The sequence below is a fragment of the Bufo bufo genome, chromosome 1 (genome assembly GCF_905171765.1).
Source record: "Bufo bufo chromosome 1, aBufBuf1.1, whole genome shotgun sequence".
Classification (NCBI taxonomy): Eukaryota; Metazoa; Chordata; class Amphibia; order Anura; family Bufonidae; genus Bufo; species Bufo bufo.
In genome coordinates, this window is record NC_053389.1 from 670,110,756 (window position 1) to 670,138,031 (window position 27,276).

The window sequence follows — 27,276 nt, forward strand, 5'->3', positions numbered from 1 at the left end:
CAGCCTTAAGGCTCAATTCACACCTGAGCGTTTTACAGCGCGTTCCTACGCGCTGTAAAACGCTCAACAAGGAGAAACCAATGCTTCCCTATGGGAATGGTTCTCACCTGGGCGTTTTACAGCGCGTACGATCGCGCTGTAAAACGCCCGACGCTCACACAAGTACAGGAGCGTTTTTTTGGGCGCTTGTCGCGCGTTCCCGTACATAGACTTTCGGGAACGCGCGACACTGTGTGCACACTTGTCTCTGTATGCGCGCTTGTAAACGTCCGTACAATCGCGCATACAGAGCGCTCCTTTCAGAACGCTCAGGTGTGAATTGAGCCTAAGAGAATCTAGCAGAGCAATTGGAGCAATAAATGGGGGGAGCTCTGGATCCATGTGAGGTACAGGGCTAACTTTAGCTTTGTCAGAAAGACATTAGTATGTACAATGATGTCTGATTTTTTTTTTTAAGTGACTCATGTGGGATAACCCCTTTAATTTCAGAAATACCCTGTTAAGGGGGAGAAAAGGACATGAATTTCACTTTGCATGACATTTTATAGAGATCTTAAAGTCATAGGAGTTAATCTAAAGATGGAGGTGGAAGAGGTCTAACTTTTTAGTTTTTGCTGTTATATGTTAAAGTTAGTTTGATAGGAAAATCCATTACAGTAGCTTTCTACATTAGTAGTCAGAATCTATTGTCATTGTAACATACATTTTATCATGTTATATATTTTTAGTAGATGTGAATTTCAAATGAGTATATAAATACTGTAATACTTGTCATTAAAACTGTTAAAAACCATAGAAAAAAAGAACATTACAAGATGTGAAGGTTTTCTTAACATTTTCAGGGCACATCTGATTTATGATATGACAGCAATCGCTTTTGCAAGGTTCTTCTCATTTGTACTGGAAAACGAATTTTTTTCCGGAGTAAGCATCTTCCTAAACATTTTGTGACCACGGCTGTCAACACTCTCAAAGACATATCCTGGTGGCAATGGGTAATTTGCAGGGCAAATTTGATTCTGCTTGGGTGTGAAATCTGAACGGTATAAAGTTCCACTTTCAAACGGGGCTGAGTTTCGAAGTGCTCCATTGGAAGGCTTAAAACTTTCAGTTGGATGGATTTCATAGGGAAGATAGTGGGACTTGAAGGTAGTTAACCCATCAAATTTTCCAGTAGGCTTCGGAATCTGATGGTCTTTCTTGATCATTTCTTGACGTCTTGCTTCCCAGGCCCTAAAATCTTCCTTCATTGTAGAATTTCCTTGGAAAGGAACATTGGTTCTTCTTCCATGAGACACTGGTCGAATTGGGGCAACATAACTCAGCTGGTGTGGTACATAAGCTAGATGAGATGTAGTGCCTAGATCCATATGAGTAGTAGGTGGATTATATTCCAGAGATTTTTGGACATAGTGTGGAGGAACTTGCCATGGCTGAAAGCTATCCCGAAATTCAGTGCTACCATCAAATCGGGCATCGCTACCAACTTTATTATACTCAGGTTTGAAGCTTTTTGTTATTTCTCCAAGGGCACCTTTAAAATTGAGACGATTAGTGGTGAGATCTTCAAATGGTTGACTGCTGGGTTTATACTCCTGCTTTTGTCTTGGAACCCTACGTTCTATATCATAAGGAACATATGAAGTACGATGACTTGTAGTGCCATCAAAAGGCATGGCACTCTGTTTTGCTAAACCAGGTGGCTTGAAACTTTCTCTTGGTTGTATTTCTTTAGGAAAAAAATCATCCTGGAACGTTGTTGCATTTCCGAATTTCGCATTTGGTAGTTGGTAAGAATGTTCTGGCTTAGCAAGTTCTCTTTTTTGGATATCCCATGGTCTGTAGTCATCTAAAAAAAAAAAAACAGTGTAAAACATTTTGTATCCTCTTACGTTACTTTTTCTTGCATGTGAACCCTTTGGAATTATATGGATTTCTCACAAATTGGTCATAAAATGTGATCTGATCTTCATCTAAGTCACAACAATAGACAATCACAGTCTGCTTAAACTAATAACACACAAATAATTAAATGTTACCATGTTTTTATTGAACACACCATGTAAACATTCAAAGTGCAGGTGGAAAAAGTATGTGAACCCCTAGACTAATGACATCTCCAAGAGCTAATTGGAGTGAGGTGTCAGCCAACTGGAGTCCAATCAATGAGATTGGAGGTGTTGGTTACAGCTGCCCTGCCCTATTAAAAACACACACCAGTTCTGAGTTTGCTTTTCACAAGAAGCATTGCCTGATGTGAATGATGCCTTGCACAAAAGAGCTCTCAGAAGACCTACGATTAAGAATTGTTGACTTGCATAAAGCTGGAAAGGGTTATAAAAGTATCTCCAAAAGCCTTGCTGTTCATCAGTCCACGGTAAGACAAATTGTCTATAAATCGAGAAAGTTCAGCACTGCTGCTACTCTCCCTAGGAGTGTCCGTCCTGTAAAGATGACTGCAAGAGCACAGCACAGACTGCTGAATGAGGTGAAGAAGAATCCTAGAGTGTCAGCTAAAGACTTACAAAAGTCTCTGGCATATGCTAACATCCCTGTTAGCGAAACTACGATACGTAAAACACTAAACAAAAATGGATTTCATGGGAGGATACCACAGAGGAATCAACTGCTGTCCAAAAAAACCATTGCTGCACGTTTACAGTTTGCACAAGAGCACCTGGATGTTCCACAGCAGTACTGGCAAAATATTCTGTGGACAGATGAAACCAAAGTTGAGTTGTTTGGAAGAAACACACAACACTAAGAAAAAGAGGCACAGCACACCAACATCAGGGCCTGGACGGATTGCTATCATCGAAGGAAAAATGAATTTCCAAGTTTATCAAGACATTTTGCAGGAGAACTTAAGGTCATCTGTCCACCAGCTGAAGCTCAACAGAAGATGGGTGTTGCAACAGGACAACGACCCAAAGCATAGAAGTAAATCAACAACAGAATGGCTTAAACAGAAGAAAATATGCCTTCTGGAGTGGCCCAGTCAGAGTCCTGTCCTCAACCCGATTGAGATGCTGTGGCATGACCTCAAGAAAGCGATTCACACCAGACATCCCAAGAATATTGCTGAACTAAAACAGTTCTGTAAAGAGGAATGGTCAAGAATTACTCCTGACCGTTGTGCACGTCTGATCTGCAACTACAGAAAACGTTTGGTTGAAGTTATTGCTGCCAAAGGAGGTTCAACCAGTTATTTAATCCAAGGGTTCACATACTTTTTACACCTACACTGTGAATGTTTACATGGTGTGTTCAATAAAAACATGGTAACATTTACAATGACTTAAATGAAGATCAGATCACATTTTATGACCAATTTGTGCAGAAATCCATATCATTCCAAAGGGTTCACATACTTTTTCTTGCAACTGTAGAAGGAATAACGACATCTAGACTCATCTGGGCAGATCACTTGAGCTTGCAATACAATTTGTGTACTAAAGGAATATCATATCAAGGTACTGATGTCACTCATGCTTTAATGATTTTATTGCTTTTGGACACTGCGACAATAAACAGCTGTTTACCAAAAAATGGCACTTCGCGAGTAGAAAAAAATTAAATCTCAATATCAATAACAGAGCATGTGATACCATTTCAATTTAGCAAAGTTGTAAATTATATGGATCAAAGCCTGAGTGGATTTCTGGGCTGACCAAGTGTGGCGAAAATAACCTCGCCACTGGGTTTTGGAGGGGCCTGCTTGCAAGCCTCTTGCCTCAGGATTATGGCCCATATACTAACTTTGAAGGAGAAGATAGACCGGCTGCACAGCCTAAATCTGTGGAACTGTTTTGGGCAGGAAAGCCATGCTTGTGGTCGGTCAAATATGACTTCCATGGAATTTGGGAACCCCTGCTCGGATCTGGGTGATTTTTGGATATGTTGTTCGCCCAGATCAGAGCTATCCATGGATGTATATGGGGATATGTGTGGTTTTGAGGTGTTTTCTGTGTTTTGGGGAAAATGTGTGTTTTCTGCCTGTGAGTGATTAAGTTAATTGTGTTTGGTAATTGTGTCACAGGCAATGCAGTGCTCCAGACTAAAAAAAATACCTAGTAGCCATTGGCTCCTGAACTGAAAAATTTAGGAGCCAAATCAAATTTTTAGTCACCGAATCAAAAATTTGGTATCTTGACAACGCTACGCTGATCAGATCAGCGTAGGGTTGTTTTGATACCAAAATTTTGATTCGCTTTCGTCACCATAAAAAAGTATTGCGATACTCAATACCGCGCAAAAAAAAAAAAAAAAAACTCCGAAAAAAGCCGCGTGCATTTTGCATTTTATGAAACATTCGGCCATAATAGAACAGTCCTATCCTATTTTTTGGGGTGACAAGGTGACAAAAAAATGGCGAATGCTCACCGCATAGGAGATATTTTTTAATAATTTAATAGTTTGGACAGCGCTATGTAATATGTTTATTTATTTATTGTTTATATATTTTATATGTAAAATTGGGAAAGGGGGGATTTAAACCTAATATTTTAGGGTACTTTCACACTAGCGTTTTTCTTTTCCGGCACTGAGTTCCGTCCTAGGGGCTCTATACCAGAAAAGAACTGATCAGTTTTATCCTAATGCATTCTGAATGGAGAGCAATCCGTTCAGGATGCATCAGGATGTCTTCAGTACAGTCATTTTGACTGTTCAGGGCAGAGATAATATCGCAGCATGCTACGGTTTTATCTCCGGCGAAAAAAACTGAAGATTTGCCTGAATGCCGGATCCAGCATTTTTCCCCAAAGGAATGTATTAGTGCCAGATCTGGCATTCAGAATACCGGAATGCACCCACACTAAATCCAGACTTATTCACTTCTATGGGGCTGTGCACATGAGCGGTGATTTTCACACATCACGTGTGCGTTGCGTGAAAATCGCAGCATGCTCTATGTTGTGCGTTTTTCACGCAACACAGGCCCCATAGAAGTTAATGGGGCTGCGTGAAAATCGCAAGCAAGTGTGGATGCGGTGTGATTTTCACGCATGGTTGCTAGGATGAAAGTCTATTCACTGTGTTATTTTCCCTTTATAACATGGTTATAAGGGAAAATAATAGCATTCTTTAATACAGAATGCTTAGTAGAAGGTCAATATAATAAACATTGGTGGTGCAGTGCGCCCCCCCCCCCCAACACCCCAGTATGATAAACATTGGTGGCGCAGTGCGCCCCCCCCCAACACCCCAGTATAATAAACATTGGTGGCGCAGTGCACCCCCCCAACACCCCAGTATAATAAACATTGGTGGCGCAGTGCACCCCCCCAACACCCCAGTATAATAAACATTGGTGGCGCAGTGCGCCCCCCCAACACCCCAGTATAATAAACATTGGTGGCGCAGTGCGCCCCCCCAATATGATAAACATTGGGGGCGCAGTGCACCCTCCCAACACCCCAGTATAATAAACATTGGTGGCGCAGTGCGCCCCCCCAATATAATAAACATTGGTGGTGCAGTGCGCCCCCCCAATATAATAAACATTGGTGGCGCAGTGCGCCCCCCAATATAATAAACATTGGTGGCGCAGTGCGCCCCCCAATATAATAAACATTGGTGGCGCAGTGCGCCCCCCAATATAATAAACATTGGTGGCGCAGTTTGCCCCCCCAACACCTTAGTATAATAAACATTGGTGGCGCAGTGTGCCCCCCCTCAATATAATAAACATTGGTGGCGCAGTGCGCCCCCCCTCAATATAATAAACATTGGTGGCGCAGTGGGCAGTGCCAATGAGGGTTAAAAAATAAAAAAAGAATTAACTCACCTCCTCCAATTGATAGTCTCCTGTTCTTTCTTCAGGACCTGTCAAAGGACCTGTGGTGACATCACTGTGCTCATCACATGATACATCACATGATCCATCACCATGGTAATGGACCATGTGATGAGCTCAGTGACGTCACCACAGGTCTTGAAGAAAGAACAGGAGACCGGCAGCTACGCGATCAACTGGAGGAGGTGAGTTAATTTTTTAAATTATTTTTTAACCCTCATTGGCACTTCCCACTGAGCCACCAATGTTTCTTATACTGGGGTGTTGGGGGGGGGGGGCGCACTGTGCCACCAATGTTTCTTATACAAATACAGGAGGCGGGTGCCGGAATCAAATAGCCGGCACCCGACCTTTGTGACAGGGAGCTGCGATCAGCGGCAGTTAACCCCTCAGGTATCGCACCTGAAGGGTTAACTCAACTGCCGCAGATCGCAGCTCCCTGTCATAGAGGTCGGGTGCCGGCTATTTGATTCCGGCACCCGCCTCCTGTATTTGTATTACAGGTCAGGTTTCTTCATTGGTGGCGCAGTGGCCACAGCCCCTCCTCCTCCCGTCTCTTCTTATTGGCGGAGGCGGCGGCAGCAGCAGCAGCACAGGGGGGAGGGAGAGACTCCTTCTCCACTGCGCTGCTGAGAAGAACATCAGCGGCGGGGCAGAGAACTATCATTTCCTGTGCCCGCCGCTGTATTCAAAGGCAGAGCTGCGGCGGCGGGTCTAGTCGCAAATGGCAACAAGACTAAAAAGTCTTGTCGCCATTTGTAAATTCTAAGTCGCATTGGCGACCATTTTGGTCGCCATCTAGAGTCCTGCAATGCCCATTGTATTTTGTTGATTGCGTCACAGACAATGCCCACTGTATTTTGTTAATTCTATCACAGGCAGAGGGGGGGTTGTGTACATTAGCTGGGAGTGTCTAACTGTACAATACTGTGTTGATTGGCTGTTGTGACTTTGTGTCCTGTGCTCCACAAGGTCCACGTGGGTGGTAACCTTGTGGGGAAAACTGTGTATAAGAAATGCCTTTGTGCTCATTAAAGAGACCTGCTTTACCCCTTCATGAAGTCTTGGCTCATGTTTGGGGGATGGAATAACTACACTCTTGGGGATTGCTATATCACAATACTCCCCTGAGTATAAGCTCTCTGGATTTAGGAGAGGTTCACCCACTGGAAGCTGAAGCCCGGTCTTGGGTCCAGCGTGGGTGGAGGATGGCGAGACCCCAACCAAGCTCCGGCAGTTCGTGGGGTCTGTGGTGGTTACGGTGTCAAGAGGAGTGCTTGGAGCCCTCAGGAAGCACTAGGAGCATCCATCAATGGAGGTACCCAATCGGGGTGCTAGGAGATCAGTTACGCCAAGACATACCCATTCATTCTAACGTGAAGAAAGGGACAATGGGGCAGATTTACTAATCCTACAAATTGTGTTAATTTAAGAGGTTATCTAACTCTTTGTAACTGATTACCTATCCTTTGATTGATGGGGTTCAGCATCTGTGACTCCCACTGATCAGCTGTTTGAGAAGGCCCCGGTGCTCCTGTGAACGCCACGGCCTTCTCGCTGCTTACCCTAGGCCACTAATGTCAGGACCATCGGTCACATGGCCTAGACACAGCTCAGCCCCATTCAATTGACAAGCTAGGAGGATTAAGTGGATTTTTCTAAAACAGGATGTGCCAAATTGTGTAACTTTGTGCAACTTATGACAAGATGTAGGTGAACTCACATTAGCCAATGTAAGGCAAGGGACAACCACAAAATGTCCGGCGGCTGCAAAAGATGACGCGTGGGTAATTTTAGGATGAGCAGTTGTAATTACACTGCGTGGCCGCTGCAAATGATAAGGTGCACAGGTAATTTCAAGGCAGAAGCAGGGTTTGCGCAAGCAATACTACCTCTTCCAGCTGATCGACAGGGGGACCGGTAGTCGGACCCCACCAATCTGATATTGATGACCTATCCTGTGGGTAGGTCATGAATACCTCTGCTCGATCTGTTCTCCCGCACTGTAGATTTACCTTTATATGTAGGGTTTGTGTCAAACGTTCCCATATTGGCTTGCCTCTTTTCCACTGGCCGTGCTGGAATCATTGGCTCGATCTTATAGGGGTTGAAATCTTGTTTATAGGTTGTTCCGAGGTCAATCTGACCAGGCTTTGGTTGATACTCTTGGTTAGGACGTACTGGACGATTAGTTACGTCGTATGGAATATAATCTGACCTAAACATAAAAACCCATACGTGTCACAGCATTCAGAAGACAATACAGCTTAATTACTCTCAACAGTAAGTATTCAGCATCTAGAGTATATGCAATTGACAGTTGTACTGTAGATTTATTCACAGGAATACCATACACACTACAGATAGCAAAGTTAAAGTGCACCTCCGATGATGGTGACTACCTCCTCCAGCAATTGAGAACTGCCGTTCCTCAGCTGATCTGCACTTCAGGACCAGGCTTGACACAGCCGGAAACGGTTAGGAAATCACTGGCCTTAGTGGGGATCCGTCTCAGCCAGTTAATGGATGAGAGGGCCTTACCTAGCATTTACGGCTGTCTCAAGCCAGGACAGGAAGTGTAAAACAGAGGGTTCGGAGCAACTGTACAATGGCAGTCACAGGGGATTGCTGAGTACTGATTCTTTAGTTTTAACAACTTCTGGCCCCATAAAAAAATATACACAGAAAACCCTTTTAAAGCACATCTGTCAGCAGATTTGTACCTATGAAACTGGCTGACCTGTTACATGTGCACTTGGCAGCTGAAGGCATCTGTGTTGGTCCTATGATGATGTTTTAATATATGCAAATGAGCCTCTAGGAGCAACGGGGGCGTGGCTGTTACACCTAGAGGCTCAGCTCTCTCTGCAACTGGTGCACCCTCTGCACTTTGATCGATTTTAGGAGGTTTTGTTACTGCCTGGCCTTGTCAGTTGCAGAGAGAGCAGAGCCTCTAGGTGTAATGACAACGCCCCCGTTGCTCCTAGAGGCTCATTTACATACATTAAAACATCATTTTTCTCACCAATGTGGGCACATATGTACATGGGACCAACACAGATGCCTTCAGCTGCCAAGCGCACATGTAACAGGTCAGCCAGTTTCATTGGTACAAATCTGCTGACAGATGTGCTTTAAAAAATAACTGGAGCAAGATACAGGTCTGTTTGTTGGGATTCTGTTCAAATGGACTTTATGGAAATTGACTGAAATTTGAAATGTATAAAATGGCATAAGTCTGTGATGGTCAGGGGCATAACTAACACAGCGGCAGACCATGCGACTGCTATGGGGCCCAGGTGGGATCATCTCCTCTTCTACCGGAGGTGAAAACTTGGTCAGGACTCTACCCTCTAAAGCAGGCATCCTCAAACTGCAGCCCTCCAGCTGTTGTAAAACTACAACTCCCACAATGCCCTGCTGTAGGCTGATACCTGTAGGTTGTTCGGGCATGCTGGGAGTTGTAGTTTTGCAACAGGTGGAGGGCCGCAGTTTGAGGATGCCTGCTCTAAAGGAACAACTTTTAGCAAATGAAGCAGTGGAAAAAAACGGCCCAATGGTCATTGAAAGGGGTTTAGGCAGAAACCCTTCTGTCCTGTGTGGGGGGGCCAGGTTTGGCCCTTACTTCTCTATGTACGCCACCGGTGATGGGTCTCACTTTTCAGTGCAGAAGTACCACATTTGTATAGCAAATGTATATAATAAATATAGTACTATAAGGCTAATTTCACACTAGCGTTCGGGGCTCCGCTTGTGAGCTTCGTTTGAAGGCTCTCACAAGCGGCCCCGAACGGATCCGTCCAGCCCTAATGCATTCTGAGTGGACGCGGATCCGCTCAGAATGCATCAGTCTGGCAGCGTTCAGCCTCCGCTCAGCAAGCGGACACCCGAACGCTGCTTGCAGCGTTCGGGTGTCCGCCTGGCCGTGCGGAGGCAAACGGATCCGTCCAGACTTACAATGTAAGTCAATGGGGACGGATCCGTTTGAAGTTGACACAATATGGCTCAATTTTCAAATGGATCCGTCCCCCATTGACTTTCAATGTAAAGTCTGGACGGATCCGTCTGAAGCTACTTTCACACTTAGAATTTTTTCTAAACTATAATGCAGACGCATCCGTTCTGAACGCAAGTGTGAAAGTAGCCTAAATGAGTAAATATAGTTTACCCACATAATTAGGCAACAGAACCCACACATTTGTCATCTTCCAAACTATGTGATGTTCTACTTCTCTACTAGGAACACTGCACCAGGGGACGTCTAGGAGCCCCTCGTGGTGTGACATAAACAACCCTGGCCATGTACATCATAGTAATATGTTTACTTAAAGGTTGTTATTCCTTCCATCTTTCCATGGTTCCCCTGGTATTCATGCTTCGGTTTCATGCTGTTTGGCGGTTGGATGTTATCATACTGAGGGTATTTTTCCACATATTCAGTCAAACGGCAAGGCTGCTCAGATTTCTCAAAAATTGTAGTTGGCATGTGCGGGCAACGGTGACGCCTGCCAAAAGAAAAGACAAAAAAATACAACCATGAGTATCTACGACTTACTACCTAGAGATGTACCAAATGAGTTACAACAGCATAAATGTGGTATTACGTAGCGCCTGTTCAAACAGATACATGAGTGGGCCAAGTTCTGCATCACTGGGGGCACTCTCTGCAATGGCTCTCCGATTAGCAGGAGATGTCCTCTGTGGTGCCCAAAAGCATTCAAGAGGTTGTCCGCTTTGATGACCTATGCTCAGGATAGGTCATCAATATCAGATCAGCGGGGGTCCGACTCCCAACACCCCCGCCGATCACCTTCTCTGCTCTGTTTACCTGCAGTGGTGATCAGGTGTAATTACACGTATGGTGTCCCCATCCATAGCGGCTTACAGGAGCAGGGACCTAGCTGCTTTCCTGCTCTGTCCTTGCATTGAGTAGCTATTTTACCTTTGTGTATGCAGAACTGCCATGCTTTTAAAGGGGTTGTGCACTAATTTCCAGACCTCTCAGATTGGCGGAATCTGCGTAAGTGATCATACTTACCAGATCCTTGGTGCTGGGTCCCGACTCGTTCACTCCCTGGCCTCCATGTAAACTTCCTGTTTTACGTTGCTGCAGCCAAACACTGGCCTCTGCTCCCCTGCATTATGTCAAATGTTCATGTGACATAAGGGGAGTAGATCACCTCTGTGGCCAGTGACTGGTTGCAGCAGCATCAATCCAGAAATTTACACAGAGGGACTAGAGTCAAGCAACAGAGGTTTGGGAGCAAACGAGCCGAGACCCAGCACTGAGGATCAGGTAAGTATGATGGCTATATACAGTCGTGGCCAAAAGTTTTGAGAATTACATAAATATTGGAAATTGGAAAAGTTGCTGCTTAAGTTTTTATAATAGCAATTTGCATATACTCCAGAATGTTATGAAGAGTGATCAGATGAATTGCATAGTCCTTCTTTGCCATGAAAATTAACTTAATCCCCAAAAAAACTTTCCACTGCATTTCATTGCTGTCATTAAAGGACCTGCTGAGATCATTTCAGTAATCGTCTTGTTAACTCAGGTGAGAATGTTGACGAGCACAAGGCTGGAGATCATTATGTCAGGCTGTTGGGGTAAAATGGCAGACTTGACATGTTAAAAGGAGGGTGATGCTTGAAATCATTGTTCTTCCATTGTTAACCATGGTGACCTGCAAAGAAACGCATGCAGCCATCATTGCGTTGCATAAAAATGGCTTCACAGGCAAGGATATTGTGGCTACTAAGATTGCACCTCAATCAACAATTTATAGGATCATCAAGAACTTCAAGGAAAGAGGTTCAATTCTTGTTAAGAAGGCTTCAGGGCGTCCAAGAAAGTCAAGCAAGCGCCAGGATCGTCTCCTAAAGAGGATTCAGCTGCGGGATCGGCGTGCCACCAGTGCAGAGCTTGCTCAGGAATGGCAGCAGGCAGGTGTGAGCGCATCTACACGCACAGTGAGGCGAAGACTTTTGGAAGATGGCCTGGTGTCAGGAAGGGCAGCAAAGAAGCCACTTCTCTCCAAAAAAAACATCAGGGACAGATTGATCTTCTGCAGAAAGTATGGTGAATGGACTGCTGAGGACTGGGGCAAAGTCATATTCTCCGATGAAGCCTCTTTCCGATTGTTTGGGGCATCTGGAAAAAGGCTTGTCCGGGGAAGAGAAGGTGAGCGCTACCATCAGTCCTGTGTCATGCCAACAGTAAAGCATCCTGAGACCATTCATGTGTGGGGTTGCTTCTCATCCAAGGGAGTGCGCTCACTCACAATTTTGCCCAAAAACACAGCCATGAATAAAGAATGGTACCAAAACACCCTCCAACAGCAACTTCTTCCAACAATCCAACAACAGTTTGGTGAAGAACAATGCATTTTCCAGCACGATGGAGCACCGTGCCATAAGGCAAAGTGATAACTAAGTGGCTCGGGGACCAAAACGTTTACATTTTGGGTCCATGGCCTGGAAACTCCCCAGATCTTAATCCCACTGAGAACTTGTGGTCAATCCTCAAGAGGCGGGTGGACAAACAAAAACCCACTAATTCTGACAAACTCCAAGAAGTGATTATGAAAGAATGGGTTGCTATCAGTCAGGAATTGGCCCAGAAGTTGATTGAGAGCATGCCCAGTCGAATTGCAGAGGTCCTGAAAAAGAAGGGCCAACACTGCAAATACTGACTCTTTGCATAAGTGTCATGTAATTGTCGATAAAAGCCTTTGAAACGTATAAAGTGCCTGTAATTATATTTCACTACATCACAGAAACAACTGAAACAAAGATCTAAAAGCAGTTTAGCAGCAAACTTTGTGAAAACTAATATTTGTGTCATTCTCAAAACTTTTGGCCACGACTGTACTGTAGGTTAATAAACGTGGCAGAAAGCATTTACGCCAATTTTGTGGTGCAATTCTGGCACATTGTGATTAGTAAATCTCCCCCTCTCTACTACATAATTTGGCCTCATGCGAAAGGCCGTGATGTGTTTTGTGATTTGCAAATCGCGGATCCGCAAAACAAAGATGCCGTCCGCGTGCATTCCACATTTTGCGGAACGGAAGATCTGGCCCTCAATAGACCACTCCTATCCTTGTCTGTGATACAGACAAGAATAGGACTCTTTTTTTTTTTTTTTTGGGGGGGGGGGGGCATGGAACGGAGGTACGGCTGTGGACAGCACGCGAAGTTCTGTCCGCATCTTATGTGGCTCCATTGAAGTGAATGGGTCCGCGTCTGAGCCACAAAAAAATGCAGCTTGGATGTGGATCCAAACAACGTTCGTGTACACTGGACTCCTAAACCCAGAATGAGCAGGAATTAAAGTGAAAAGAATACAGGTTAGGCTGATGTTCCCCTATTAAAATGACATCAATCTGCTCAGTTCCTCCTGCTCTATCACATGCTGCAGGCTGATCAGACGCCATGTGCAATGTGGTAAAGAGCTTTATGCAAGTGAGTAATAATGAGTTTTAGTTATATACTTATTTATGACTACATTTTGTGATAAATACAAGACAGCACACAACCAGTTAACTCCAGTGCAAGATGAAAAGGAGTTCTGAGCAGTGTGTCAGCAGCTAGCAATTACAGGTGCAGATACAAGGCAGAGCTTATGGCGACCTCTACTGGACAGTGTTGGGGTGACCTCTATTTTACAACCTGAGCAAAAGACCAGCTCCGCCGGAAGCCCCAATTCTCTGTGGCTTAATTTCCAGTTCCATGACATGCTATGCATGGTGGCCATGTCCTTTTGAGAAGACCACCCTATACAAGACCATTTTGCATGCAATATTTTGGTTAGTTGCCTCAATGAGGTTACCAAGCCATTTTCTTCCATTTCGAGAACCGTACGTGATACTACTTATTATTTCCTATATTACTATGGATTGTGTGATAGTTCAGGCTACACGCCCATTTCCAGGTCTGTAATTCAGATCCCCAAAATACGGGTACCTTCTGTATTCCATATTTTTTTCACTCTCATCAATAGAATTGGCTATTCTCGTCTGCAATTCGGACACAAGGATGTGCAAGAAAATATGGCTGCACGCGGCCCCATAGCAAAGAATGGGTCAGTGTGATATCTGCAAAATATGTGGATAGCACACGGATGAAAAAAACGTGTGGCCTTAAGAGCAAAACACGGATCTGAAAAAAATACGGATGATGTCCGTATGACATCCGTATTGCATCTGTTTTTTTTTTACGGATCCATTGTAACAGTGCCTATACTTGTCCGCAAAACAGACAAGTATAGGACATGTTCTATTTTTTTGCGGAATGGACTTGCGGTCATACTGAAAGAGAATGCATACGGAGACATGCAGTCAGTCATTTATTTTTCTGCCCCGTTGAATGGTTCCACATACCGGACACGGACAAAAAATATGTTCGTGTGCATGAGCCCTTAATTGGGTTTTCTGAGACTTTTATATGGATGGCCTATCCTTTGGATAGGTCATCAGTATCTGATTGGTGGGAGTCTGACACCTTGCAGTAGCGCCGCGGCCTTCTCGCTGCTTTCACTAGGCCATGTGATGTTACATTCATCAGTCACGTGGTGTAGGAACAGCTCAGTTCCATAGAAGTGAATAGGGCTGAGCGTGATACCAAGCACGGCCACTATACAACGTAATGGTAATTAGAGAGAAGGCTGTGGCACTACTGTGAGCACTGGTGTCTTCTCAAACAGCTGATTGGAGGGGATCCCGGGGGTTGGACACCCACAGATCAGATACTGATGACCTGTCCAGAGGATAGGTCATTAGTGATGGACGAACATCGGCCAGGACGTTTCGTAAACGCGCGTTCGCGATCAAATGTTCGCGAACCGTGCGTTCGCGGCGGGCCCCATTCACTTTAATGGCAGGAAAATCTGAAAAACCTTCAGGTCATATTTGCAGCCACCAAATACAAACTACGAGTGCACAAATAGTCCCACAACATGGACAGTGACATACCAGACGGGGATCATTGGCAAAAATTTCCCCCAAAAATATGTATTTTAATCAGGGGCCATTTTTATGCGTCTTAAAAGGAAACTCTCAAAAATGTGCCCTGCTGGAGCCTAGAAATTTTTTAGTTCCTATCGGTTTGATGTATACAAATGTGCAGCAGTCATTGGATACCACCGCCATACATTGACCGGATAACACCTCTGTACAGTGACCGGATAACACCGCCATACCGTGACCGGATAAAAAGGGTATAAGAGGGCACAGTACAGGGAATGACTAGGGGCACTGCACAGGATGTGGTAAAAGGGCACAATGCAGGGTATAAAGGGGCACAGTACGGAATGAGGGGCACAGTACTGAGTGGGGGGGCACAGTCAAATGAGCCTGTGACAGAAGGTCCTTATGGTGAATGTGGTTCATATGCCACCATAATGAGAGGCAGAGGAGTGAGACCGGGGTGTGATTATGTGGCTAGAGAAAAAAAACGACAAGCCAGCGGTCAGCCGTTGGGCAAGAGGATTATCCAGCGTCATAATTTTTTTATGCTTGAACATTTAGGCCACGGAAGCCTGCCTTGTGCCAGATGAACGCGACGACGGCACGGTGGAATGTGGAGTGAAGGAGGACAAATGGGAGGAGAGAGGAGAAGGAGAAGAGGCAGGACGTGGAGCGCCGGGAGTGTGGATTTGTGGGTTCTGACAGCGTTGCTCCCACTGGGCTCGGTGATTGGAGGCCAGGTGCCTTCTTAAGGCGGTCATCCCTAGGTGAGTGTTGGGCTTACCGCGACTTATGCGTTGACAGCATAGACTGCAGATGGCAACACTATTGTCAGCAGCTGACAAGTTAAAAAAAGCCCTCACTGCGGAGCCATGTGCCGGCGTTCTGGGAGCGCAAGATGTGACCGTGCATGGTGGATGGCTCGCTCCAGATACATTTGCAGTCTGCTTTTTGCCTCCTTTGCACTGCGAGTTCTGCCTGCTTCTCCTGCTTCTCCTCCTTATCTGCTGCTCCGTCTCTCCCTCTGAACTCCCCTCCTCTTCCTCTCTTGTGGTCACCCACGTGACGTCCATCAACACGTCATCATCGTCACCTTCACCACCACTGACATTACAGATCTTGGAGTAGGCAGCAACAACGGGAACCACCCTCCTTGGGCCGATCTGGGTACTGTCGTCAGACCGCTGGGTGGCGGCCGTTGCTACCTCTTCTTCCTCATCTGATGTCAAGAATGGCTGTGCATCGGTAAGGTCTGGGAATGCATGGGAAAACAATTCCTCTGACTCGAGTGGAGGGGCTATGGTGGTGGTGGTGGTGTCTTTAGGGGTGCACACAGCAGAGAGTGAGGAGGGTGCAGATACAGATGATGAGGAGGGTGCAGAAGCGGAAGGCTGAGTGAGCCACTCAACCAACTCCGGTGCGCCCTTTGATGTAATCGCACGCGCCTTCTCCAACTTCCCACTTAGTCTCTGGCCTGGTGCACCTGCCCGACCCCCACCACCCCTGCGGAACGGTCTGCCTCTTCCTCTGCCTGTCATTTTCTAAATGACCCTGTGCCTAAGTCCCGAGAGAAGAGCAGTATTTGTGGAAGAAGGTATATGGCACCCATCAATCAGTGTTTGGCGGAAACAGGTATATGGCATCCCTTAATCAGTATTTTGTGGAAGCAGGTGTATTGCAGCCCTCAATCAGTATTTGGTGGAAGAAGGTATATAGCAATAGCACCCCTCAATGAGTATTTAGTGTAAGAAGGTATATAGCACCCGTCAATCAGTATTTGGCGGAAACAGGTATATAGCAACCCTCAATCACTATTTGGCGGAAACAGGTATATGGCACCCCTCAATCAGTATTTTGTGGAAGCAGGTGTATCACAGCTTTCAATCAGTATTTGGTGGAAGAAGGTATATAGCAATAGCACCCCTCAATGAGTATTTAGTGTAAGAAGGTATATAGCACCCGTCAATCAGTATTTGGCGGAAACAGGTATATGGCACCCCTCAGTCAGTATTTTGTGGAAGCAGGTGTATCACAGCTCTCAATCAGTATTTGGTGGAAGAAAGTATATTGCAATAGCACCCCTCAATCAGTATTTTGTGGAAGAAGGTATATGGCACCCCTCAATCAGTATTTGGCAGAAACAGGTATATGGCATCCCTCAATCAGTATATGATGGAAGAAGGTATATGGCACCCCTCAATTCATATTTTGTGGAAGAAGGTATATGGCACCCCTCAATCAGTATTTGGTGGAAACTGGTATATAACACCCCTCTATCAGTATTTTGTGGAAGCAGGTATATTGCAGCCCTCAATCAGTATTTGGAGGAAACTGGTATACAGCACCCCTCAATCAGTATTTTGTGGAAGAAGGTATATGGCACCCCTCAATCAGTATATGATGGAAGAAGGTATATGGCACCCCTCAATTCATATTTTGTGGAAGAAGGTATATGGCACCCCTCAATCAGTATTTGGTGGAAACTGGTATATAACACCCCTCTATCAGTATTTTGTGGAAGCAGGTATATCGCAGCCCTCAATCAGTATTTGGTGGAAGAAGGTATATAGCAATAGCACCCCTCAATCAGTATTTGGAGGAAACTGGTATACAGCACCCCTCAATCAGTATTTGCCGGAAACAGGTATATAGCACCCCTCAATCAGGATTTTGTGGAAGAAGGTATATCACACCCCTCAAGCAGTTTTTTGGGGGGCAACAGGTATATCACACCCGTTGCAATTAGTTACTCTAATATCGTTTGTCCCTCTATCTAGCTGCGGTATCTCAGCAGAACTGCACACAACTGCTGCACAATACAAATACACTATAATATACTTTCTATGTTAGAAGGTACAGTATATTATATCTATCGATAGCACACCTATACCAGTCCTTAAAAGGATTTTTGTGGCCCTATTATCTAGCGTTTGGTGTCCCTATCAGCCTGTCCCTGCTCCACAAAGCAACCTCTCCCTACACTGGCAAAACACAGAATGTAAAATGGCTGCCAGATCGGGTTCTGTTATAGGGTGGGGGGGGGGGGGTGTCCATGTGCTGAAACGTCTCAATTGGCTGTCCTGTCCCACCTGATGGATGTGTCATGGGTCAAAGTTCGGCGCTATGCAAAAAAATATGGCGCATGCCAATATTGCCATATGTTCGCATGTTCGTTGAATCGCGAATGCGTAAAGTTCGCCGCGAAACGACCGCCGGGCGACCCGCAAGGCCATCTCTTTAGGTCATCAATATTAATGGCTGGACAACCCCTTTAATAGTAACAGCCGTGTTTTGTCTAATCATTCATGCTACCTGTAATTTATACATTACTATATTGACTTACTGTAGTTCTGTGTTCCTGATGACGTGCTAGTAAGTATTGCTAATGGTCCTGTAGCGGGATGTGATGACAAGTGTCAGTTGTGGGATGCCATTACAACACAGCTATTGTGGATATGTTTTCCTTGGTAACTGTGTACAGCACATGATGGGCGCACCCAGGTTACACTACTAGGCAACTGCTCAACACACATGGACCATTCCTGACCTACCGGTGTCAAGTGCTGAGATACTAAACCTCTCTATAGTAGACATGACGTTCACCCCACCCCATTATCAACCTCTAGACATACATTCACCTCTACAATTAATTGCATTGTAAATTGTTCTCCTACCGTCCTCACACGTCATATTAGCAAAAATAGGCGAAATAAACCCGAAAAGTGATGAACCCCTGCAGGTACGTCACTTCAGCAGCTCAGAACCCACAGCAGGCCAAACACTTTAGACAGTGGAACTTTTGTTCAGCAGGCAGCTATTCCCTTTGATCTCCCCCCATATACACTGCGTGCAGAATTATTAGGCAAATGAGTATTTTGACCACATCATCCTCTTTATGCATGTTGTCTTACTCCAAGCTGTATAGACTCGAAAGCCTACTACCAATTAAGCATATTAGGTGATGTGCATCTCTGTAATGAGAAGGGGTGTGGTCTAATGACATCAACACCCTATATTAGGTGTGCATAATTATTAGGCAACTTCCTTTCCTTTGGCAAAATGGGTCAAAAGAAGGACTTGACAGGCTCAGAAAAGTCAAAAATAGTGAGATGTCTTGCAGAGGGATGCAGCACTCTTAAAATTGCAAAGCTTCTGAAGCGTGATCATCGAACAATCAAGCGTTTCATTCAAAATAGTCAACAGGGTCGCAAGAAGCGTGTGGAAAAACCAAGGCGCAAAATAACTGCCCATGAACTGAGAAAAGTCAAGCGTGCAGCTGCCAAGATGCCACTTGCCACCAGTTTGGCCATATTTCAGAGCTGCAACATCACTGGAGTGCCCAAAAGCACAAGGTGTGCAATACTCAGAGACATGGCCAAGGTAAGAAAGGCTGAAAGACGACCACCACTGAACAAGACACACAAGCTGAAACGTCAAGACTGGGCCAAGAAATATCTCAAGACTGATTTTTCTAAGGTTTTATGGACTGATGAAATGAGAGTGAGTCTTGATGGGCCAGATGGATGGGCCCGTGGCTGGATTGGTAAAGGGCAGAGAGCTCCAGTCCGACTCAGACGCCAGCAAGGTGGAGGTGGAGTACTGGTTTGGGCTGGTATCATCAAAGATGAGCTTGTGGGGCCTTTTCGGGTTGAGGATGGAGTCAAGCTCAACTCCCAGTCCTACTGCCAGTTTCTGGAAGACACCTTCTTCAAGCAGTGGTACAGGAAGAAGTCTGCATCCTTCAAGAAAAACATGATTTTCATGCAGGACAATGCTCCATCACACGCGTCCAAGTACTCCACACCGTGGCTGGCAAGAAAGGGTATAAAAGAATAAAATCTAATGACATGGCCTCCTTTTTCACCTGATCTGAACCCCATTGAGAACCCGTGGTCCATCATCAAATGTGAGATTTACAAGGAGGGAAAACAGTACACCTCTCTGAGTGTCTGGGAGGCTGTGGTTGCTGCTGCACGCAATGTTGATGGTGAACAGATCAAAACACTGACAGAATCCTTGGATGGCAGGCTTTTGAGTGTCCTTGCAAAGAAAGGTGGCTATATTGGTCACTGATTTGTTTTTGTTTTGTTTTTGAATGTCAGAAATGTATATTTGTGAATGTTGAGATGTTATATTGGTTTCACTGGTAAAAATAAATAATTGAAATGGGTATATATTTGTTTTTTGTTAAGTTGCCTAATAATTATGCACAGTAATAGTCACCTGCACACACAGATATCCCCCTAAAATAGCTAAAACTAAAAACAAACTAAAAACTACTTCCAAAAATATTCAGCTTTGATATTAATGAGTTTTTGTGGTTCATTGAGAACATGGTTGTTGTTCAATAATAAAATTAATCCTCAAAAATACAACTTGCCTAATAATTCTGCACTTCCTGTAGGTGCACACTTGTCTTATCTTACATGGGTGAGGGGCAGTTAAGCCACTGCCAGGCCTCCTCTGGTGGGGACTTACCCCCCCTGACAAGTGAAGGATTGGAAATGTTGCAATCCAACAGCTTGACCCCTTTTTCTCCTGACATCACTGTCACATCACCATAAACATGATAGGGTCATCTTCCCACCAAAATGGGTAGGTTCTCCCAACATTTAAGGGGTTTTCCAAGATTGTAATACTGATCGAGGGGTCCGGGACCCCCACCGATCAGCGGTTTCAGAAGGCACCAGTGCTCCTGTGAGTGCTGCGGCCTTCTTGCAGCTTTCTCTAGGCTGGTGACGTCACGTTCATCAGTCACGTGGCCTTGGAGAAGCTCAACCCCATTGAAGTAAAAGGGGCTGAGCGCGATACCACGCACAGTCGCTATACAATGTACAGAGCTGTACTTGGTGAGCACAGAGAAGGCCACAGCACTACTGCAACTTTCTAAACAACTGATAGGTGGGGGTCCCAGGTGTCGGACCCCCACCGATCAGATACTGATGACCTATCCAGGAGAATAGGAGGGAGGGAGGCGTAAGAAAATAGAAAAATGCACCTTACTCACATCAAAGTACAGGGACATGTCATAGAGATATGGAAAGTTTTGATTGGTGGGGGTCTGGGTGCTGAGACCCCCACTGATCACTAGAACAAGGAGAGAGAAGCGCTCACATATTGTGCTCTTTCTCCTCACTGCAGGACACGGACCCAAACGAAAATCTATGAGCCCATCTCGATTCCATAGGAACTCTCTATCCTATTCCTAGCAATCAGCAGGGGTCTCTGCACTCGGACCCCCACTGATCAGAACTTTTGATATGTCTCTATGGTATATGAAAAGATGTTTTCAAAGTGCAGGTACACTTTACAATGTCCTGCTTCCACCGCTCCAGTCCCTGTGAGCCTGTCGTAATGACGTCATGTTCACAGGTCACGTGACTGCTGCAGCCAATCAGCAGCCTCAATAGTCACGTGTGCAGAAACGGCATGTCACCGCTAAAGGCTATGATGGGCTGCACATGACTGCTGCAGGCCCACCAGGGTTCATAGCAAGGGGCACTGGGGGACATTTTAAAAGTGATAAAGGAGTTTTCTATTTTACATTTACACCCCCCCCCCCCCGCCTCTATTTATTAATGAACTACAACTCTGCTACCAACCAATGGAGGTGCGCTGCCAATTAGTGAAGACTAAAGAGTCTAGATGAAGGTGAACTACAGACATAAGAAGAGCACATCCATATAACATCACATATAAAGCTATAGAAGATAGTTTTATTCTCCAGGTCAGTACAATTACAATGATACAACATATGTAAAGTTTTTCTTGCATTTTAATACTAAAAAAAGTAACACATTTTTCCTTTGTATTGCCATGTTCTCACCCCCATAACTTTTTTATTTTTATGGGTACGGAGCTTCGTGGGGGCTAATTTTTTTGCGGGATGATCTGTACTTTTCATTGATACCATTTTGGGGTGTGTATTTTTTAATCACTTTTTATTCCATTTTTTTTTGTGTGAGGTGAAGCGACTAAAAAATAGCGAATCGGCCATTTTGACTTTTTTTTTCCTGTTTTCCTGTTTGCCTAATGGGAGAAATATTTTTATATTTTAATAGTACGGGTGTTTTCATACACGATGCCCATTATGTCATTTTTTTACATTATTTATGTATTTTTATTTTACATTTTGGGGAAAGGGGGGTGATTTTAACTTTTATATTCTTTTTATTTATTTTTTATATTTTTGAAAACTTTTTTTTCCTTTTTTTCTCACACTTTTTTATAGTTTGCATAGGGAACTATGACAAGCAATAATTTTTTTCATAGAATCCAATGCATTAGCATTGGAGTCTATGACAATTACACTAAGTTCCTATGGAGCTCTGCCACAGGCAGGCTCTTTATAGGAACTAGTGTGCAGCAGCCCTGTACCACTCCTGAGTACAAGACCTGCCACACACTGCATCCGGCTCCCCCGATTCTCGCCAGAGGGAGCCAGAGCATGGCCAGGAGCGTGCCCTTCCGGTCTTTAACTTCCCAGATGCCGTGGTCATATTTGATCGCATACATTAGACCCGGGTGTCTGCTGTTTAAAACAGCAGGCACCTAGCGGCTATGGTGCCTGCTCCATTCGCAAACGTGCGCCATTTTTAAATGCCCTACGTAAATTTACATGGGACGCTCCGAAAGGGGTTAATCAAGGAGACATGCTTACTTGCAGATACCTTTGTTCAAAGGGAAACTGTCATCAGAAAGTGACCTGTTGTTTGAATTAAGTTTTATATTTTAGAATTTTTGGTGATTTGTTTTTTATTTCCATTTTACTATATGTATAGGTCAGGAGGGAGCAGATAAGCTGTGATATCTCCGTTCGTGAATGGCTAAGTGGCATTCTGCTCTGGGAGGAACAGAAGACCAGATCCACCAGATTCCTCATATGACAGACATTGCCCAGGTTCAGTGGATCCCATTCGCTATAATGGGGACTGTCGGGTTTCCGGTGTGAATACTAGCATTTAGCCGCACAAAATACTGCTGCCTTTTGCTGAACTCAGCAATAGAATTTTTTATTTTTTTTTGCAGTGCACCTAGCCTTATCTATACCGAAGTGATATCTGTCACTGTAATTTTGCCTGTAATAATAATGAGATGACTGCTGAAAAGTTATCTGTACTGAACACAAAGGGCCAGATTTATCATCACTCTGACAGCTCACTCCACTTTCACATACGGCTAAAGTCAGTTTAGCCAAGTCAGATTTATGATCGGCCCTTTAAGACTGTAATAAATGTGGTTTGACGGTAGCAGTTTATCCGTCAGTAAGCAGCTTTACAAAAGTCGCACGTCTTTACGAAAAAGTCGCATGTTCTATTAAAAAGTCTCATAAGATAAGCATGGTCCTTACTGGAGTGAAATTGCGCATTTTTTTGTGACTTTTTTGCGACTTTTTAAATAGTCCCAATAGTAAATCTGTCTAGAGATTCATTTACATAGGAAAACACGCCCACTTTCAGAAAACTGGCGAGCATAGTGCAGAGCAGAAAAAAGTCGCAAATTTGTGCGCAGTTTTAGCAATTGCGCAAAAATTTGCAACTTTTTCACTCCATTATTCTGACTTGAGCTAATGACAAATCTGGCCCAAAGTCTCCACATATTATCAGGCCTTGTGGTCAGTGTGAAAACTGCATCACACATTCTTTTAAAGTGTTGCTGACGCCGTTTTTGAAGCAGTTTTTAGTCATAACCCGAAGTGGTTCTTACAGGAAGGAGAAAAACTCCTTCCTTTACGTTTCTCATTTTCTTCCAACCCAGGTATGGCTTTGGCTGAAGAGGCTTCAGCATAAACTGCCACAAAAATTGTGGTGTTTCCCCCCCGAAAATGCTGTGTGTGTGAAACCGCCCTATGTACAGTGCCTTGCAAAAGTATTCACCCCCTTGACTTTTTTTGTGTTTTGTTACATTACAGCCTTAAGTTCAATGTTTTGTTAATCTGAATTTTATGTGATGGATCAGAAGACAATAGTCTAAGTTGGTGAAATGAAATGAGAAAAATATATAAATAAAACTATTGTTTAGAAATAGAAAACTGGCATGTGCGTATGTATTCACCCCCTTTATTAGGAAGCCCATAAAAAGCTCTGGTGCAACCAATTACCTTCAGAAGTCACATAATTAGTGAAATGATGTTCACCTGTGTGCAATCTAAGTGTCACATGATCTGTCATTACATATACACACCTTTTTTGAAAGGCCCCAGAGGCTGCAACACCTAAGCAAGAGGCATCACTAACCAAACACTGCCATCAAGACCAAGGAACTCGCCAAACAAGTAAGGGACAATGTTGTTGAGAAGTACAAGTCAGGATTAGGTTATAAAAAAATATCCAAATCTTTGATGATCCCCAGGAGCACCATCAAATCTATCATAACCAAATGGAAAGAACATGGCACAACAGCAAACCTGCCAAAAGACGGCCGCCCACCAAAACTCACGGACCGGGCAAGGAGAGGCAGCACAGAGACCTAAGGTAACCCTGGAGGAGCTGCAGAGTTCCACAGCAGAGACTGGACTATCTGTACATAGGACGACAATAAGCCGTATGCTCCATAGAGTTGGGCTTTATGGCAGAGTGGCCAGAAGAAAGCCATTACTTTCAGCTAAAAATAAAAAGCACGTTGTGAGTTTGCGAAAAGGCATGTGGGAGACTCCCAAAATGTATGGAGGAAGGTGCTCTGGTCTGATGAGACTAAAATTGAACTTTTCGGCCATCAAAGAAAACGCTATGTCTGGCGCAAACACAACGCATCGCATCACCCAAAGAACACCATCCCCACAGTGAAACATGGTGGTGGCAGCATCATGCTGGGGGGATGGGACTGGGAAACTGGTCAGAGTTGAGGGAAAGATGGATGGTGCTAAATACGGGATATTCTTGAGCAAAACCTGTACCACTTTGTGTGTTATTTGAGGCTAAGACGGAGGTTCACCTTCCAGCAGGACAATGACCCCAAACACACTGCTAAAGCAACACTTGAGTGGTTTAAGGGGAAACATGTAAATGTGTTGGAATGGCCTAGTCACAGCCCAGATCTCAATCCAATAGAAAATCTGTGGTCAGACTTAAAGAGGACCTTTCACTTTAAAAACTAAAAAATAACTATATCAGTGGGCAGAGCGGCGCCCAGGGGTCCCCCTGCACTTACTAGTATACTGTATCTTCTTTAAAGATTGCTGTTCACAAGCGCAAACCATCCAACTTGAAGGAGCTGGAGCAGTTTTGCAAGGAGGAATGGGTACAATTTCCAGTGGTTAGATGTGGCAAGCTCATAGAGACTTATCCAAAGCGACTTGGAGCTGTGATTGCCGCAAAAGGTGGCTCTACAACGTATTGACTTTAGGGGGGTGAATAGTTATGCACATTGACTTTTTCTGTTATTTTGTCCGATTTGTTGTTTGCTTCACAATAAAAAAACATCTTCAATGTTGTGGGCATGTTCTGTAAATTACATGATGCAAATCCTCAAACAACCCATGTTAATCCCAGGTTGTGAGGCACCAAAAGATGAAAAAGTCAAGGGGGGGGGGGGGGTGAATACTTTTGCAAGGCACTGTGTGACTTCTAAAAAGCAATTTTTTTTTACATACCTTATGTAACTTCTTTAGACTACAAAAAATGCCCATAGGAATTTATTGAGGAGCTTGAAAATCTCTTCCAATTTTCTCCATTCAAACGAGTCCCTATCTTTTTCGAATTACTATGTGACAGGATTTCTGAGTGAGTTTAAAAAGCGGTAGATACTGTGTGAGTTACATGGACATTGCTTAGAAATAGTTTCTTTAGGGTTTGACTACTGTATAGAAAAAGCCTTCAAAAAGTTGTGGTGCAGCTCTAGCTTTAAAGGGCGTCTGTCAGCAGATTGGTACCTATGAAAGGTGCACTTGGCAGATGAAGACATCTGTGTTGGTCCCATGTACCTATGTGTCCGCATTGCTCAGAAAAATTATGTTTTAATATATGCAAATGAGACTCCAGGAGCAATGGGGGCGTTGCCGTTACACCCAGAGGCTGTGCTCTCTCTGTACCTGCCGCGCCCTCTTAAGCACACCTGGCTTGGCTGCTATAAGCCACTTTACACCAGTGCTGATAAATATATGGTGATTTGGTTCAGATTATACAAGTCCGGCCAAATGTCCAGCAGGCGTGTAGTGAATGTGTTACCGACGGCAGCCCATCGCGTTATCTGACGGGCTGCTATTGGTAACTGCCCCTTCTTTCATCTTTACCAGTCCTCCTCATCCGTATCAGGGGGTCCGGAGAGAGCCGTGTATAAAAACGGAAAAAGACACGTTTCACACTGGAGTGAAATGCGCTAAATTTATTAAGAGGTGCGTGTCTCCTAATAAATATGGAGCATCTCTTGGCGGAAGAGCAAATCTCCGCCTGCTGTTATCAAGGTGGATTCTTCCACCGGTTTTGGTATATGTTAGTAAATCTGGCAGTCCTATGAAATCCTGGAGCAAAACGCAAACAAGAAGCACAACATGGCAACACGTCACTAATTTCTGTGCAAATGTGGCTCCTGCCTCAATTTGTCAAAAATAGCAAAATAGAATGAGCAAATGCCTGCAATTGAATAACAATCTCATGATTATCTATCTACCTATCTTATATCTGTCTATCTAAATAGATAACATAAAATAGATATACTGTAATAGATAGAAAGGCTCTAGGGCTGAGCCAAAATGTTGCCTATCCGGATGGGTGAATAAAAGTATTTTTTCATTTTTACTGATTTTGCAATGCTGCCTTTTTGCTATTTTGTATACTGGGCAATAGTCTCGTCCCCTCAGGCCTGCTGCACCCCTTTTTTTGTTTTTGTTTAAGTTTGGATTTAGTGCTGCCAGATTTTTGCGATAGATAGATAGATAAATAAATAGATATGAGATAGGTAATAGATAGATAGATAGATATGAGATAGATAGATAAATAAATAGATATGAGATAGGTAATAGATAGATAGATAGATAGATATTAGATAGATAGATAGATAGATAGATAGATAGATAGATAGATAGATAGATAAATAAATAGATATGAGATAGGTAATAGATAGATAGATAGATATGAGATAGATAGATAAATAAATAGATATGAGATAGGTAATAGATAGATAGATAGATAGATAGATAGATATTAGATAGATAGATAGATAGATAGATAGATAGATAGATAAATAAATAGATATGAGATAGGTAATAGATAGATAGATATGAGATAGATAGATAAATAAATAAATAGATATGAGATAAATAGATAGATAGATAACAGCCAGACAGACAGGCTTGATGTTTCCAGCTGGGTGGGCACTAGGCTGGCCCCTCTGCTCCCCCCACATCAGGTGTCTCCCTGGTTCCTACCCGCAGGTGCAGATCTCGCAGATACACTTGCGCTTCATGTCGCCGGTGCGGTCAGTCAGAGAGCAGGTAAGTGGCGCTGCAGTCAGGACACACTCACTAGGAGAGCTGGTAACTAAGCACGCAGGAGGTCGCCTAGTAACAGCCGA

The 27,276-nt window shown here is 44.1% G+C and overlaps 1 protein-coding gene across 1 annotated transcript; it reads right to left on the reverse strand.

The window, feature by feature from the left end:
- Positions 1-410: 410 nt before the first annotated feature.
- SAXO2 (stabilizer of axonemal microtubules 2) lies at positions 411-27,256 on the reverse strand. The gene is made up of 4 exons (XM_040414071.1): positions 27,131-27,256; positions 10,123-10,302; positions 7,813-8,015; positions 411-1,849 (listed from the first exon to the last, which is right to left on the reverse strand). The coding sequence occupies exons 1-4, from the start codon at positions 27,166-27,168 to the stop codon at positions 855-857; spliced, it is 1,416 nt and encodes a 471-aa protein (XP_040270005.1). The 5' UTR covers positions 27,169-27,256; the 3' UTR covers positions 411-854.
- Between the last annotated feature and the right edge of the window lie 20 nt (positions 27,257-27,276).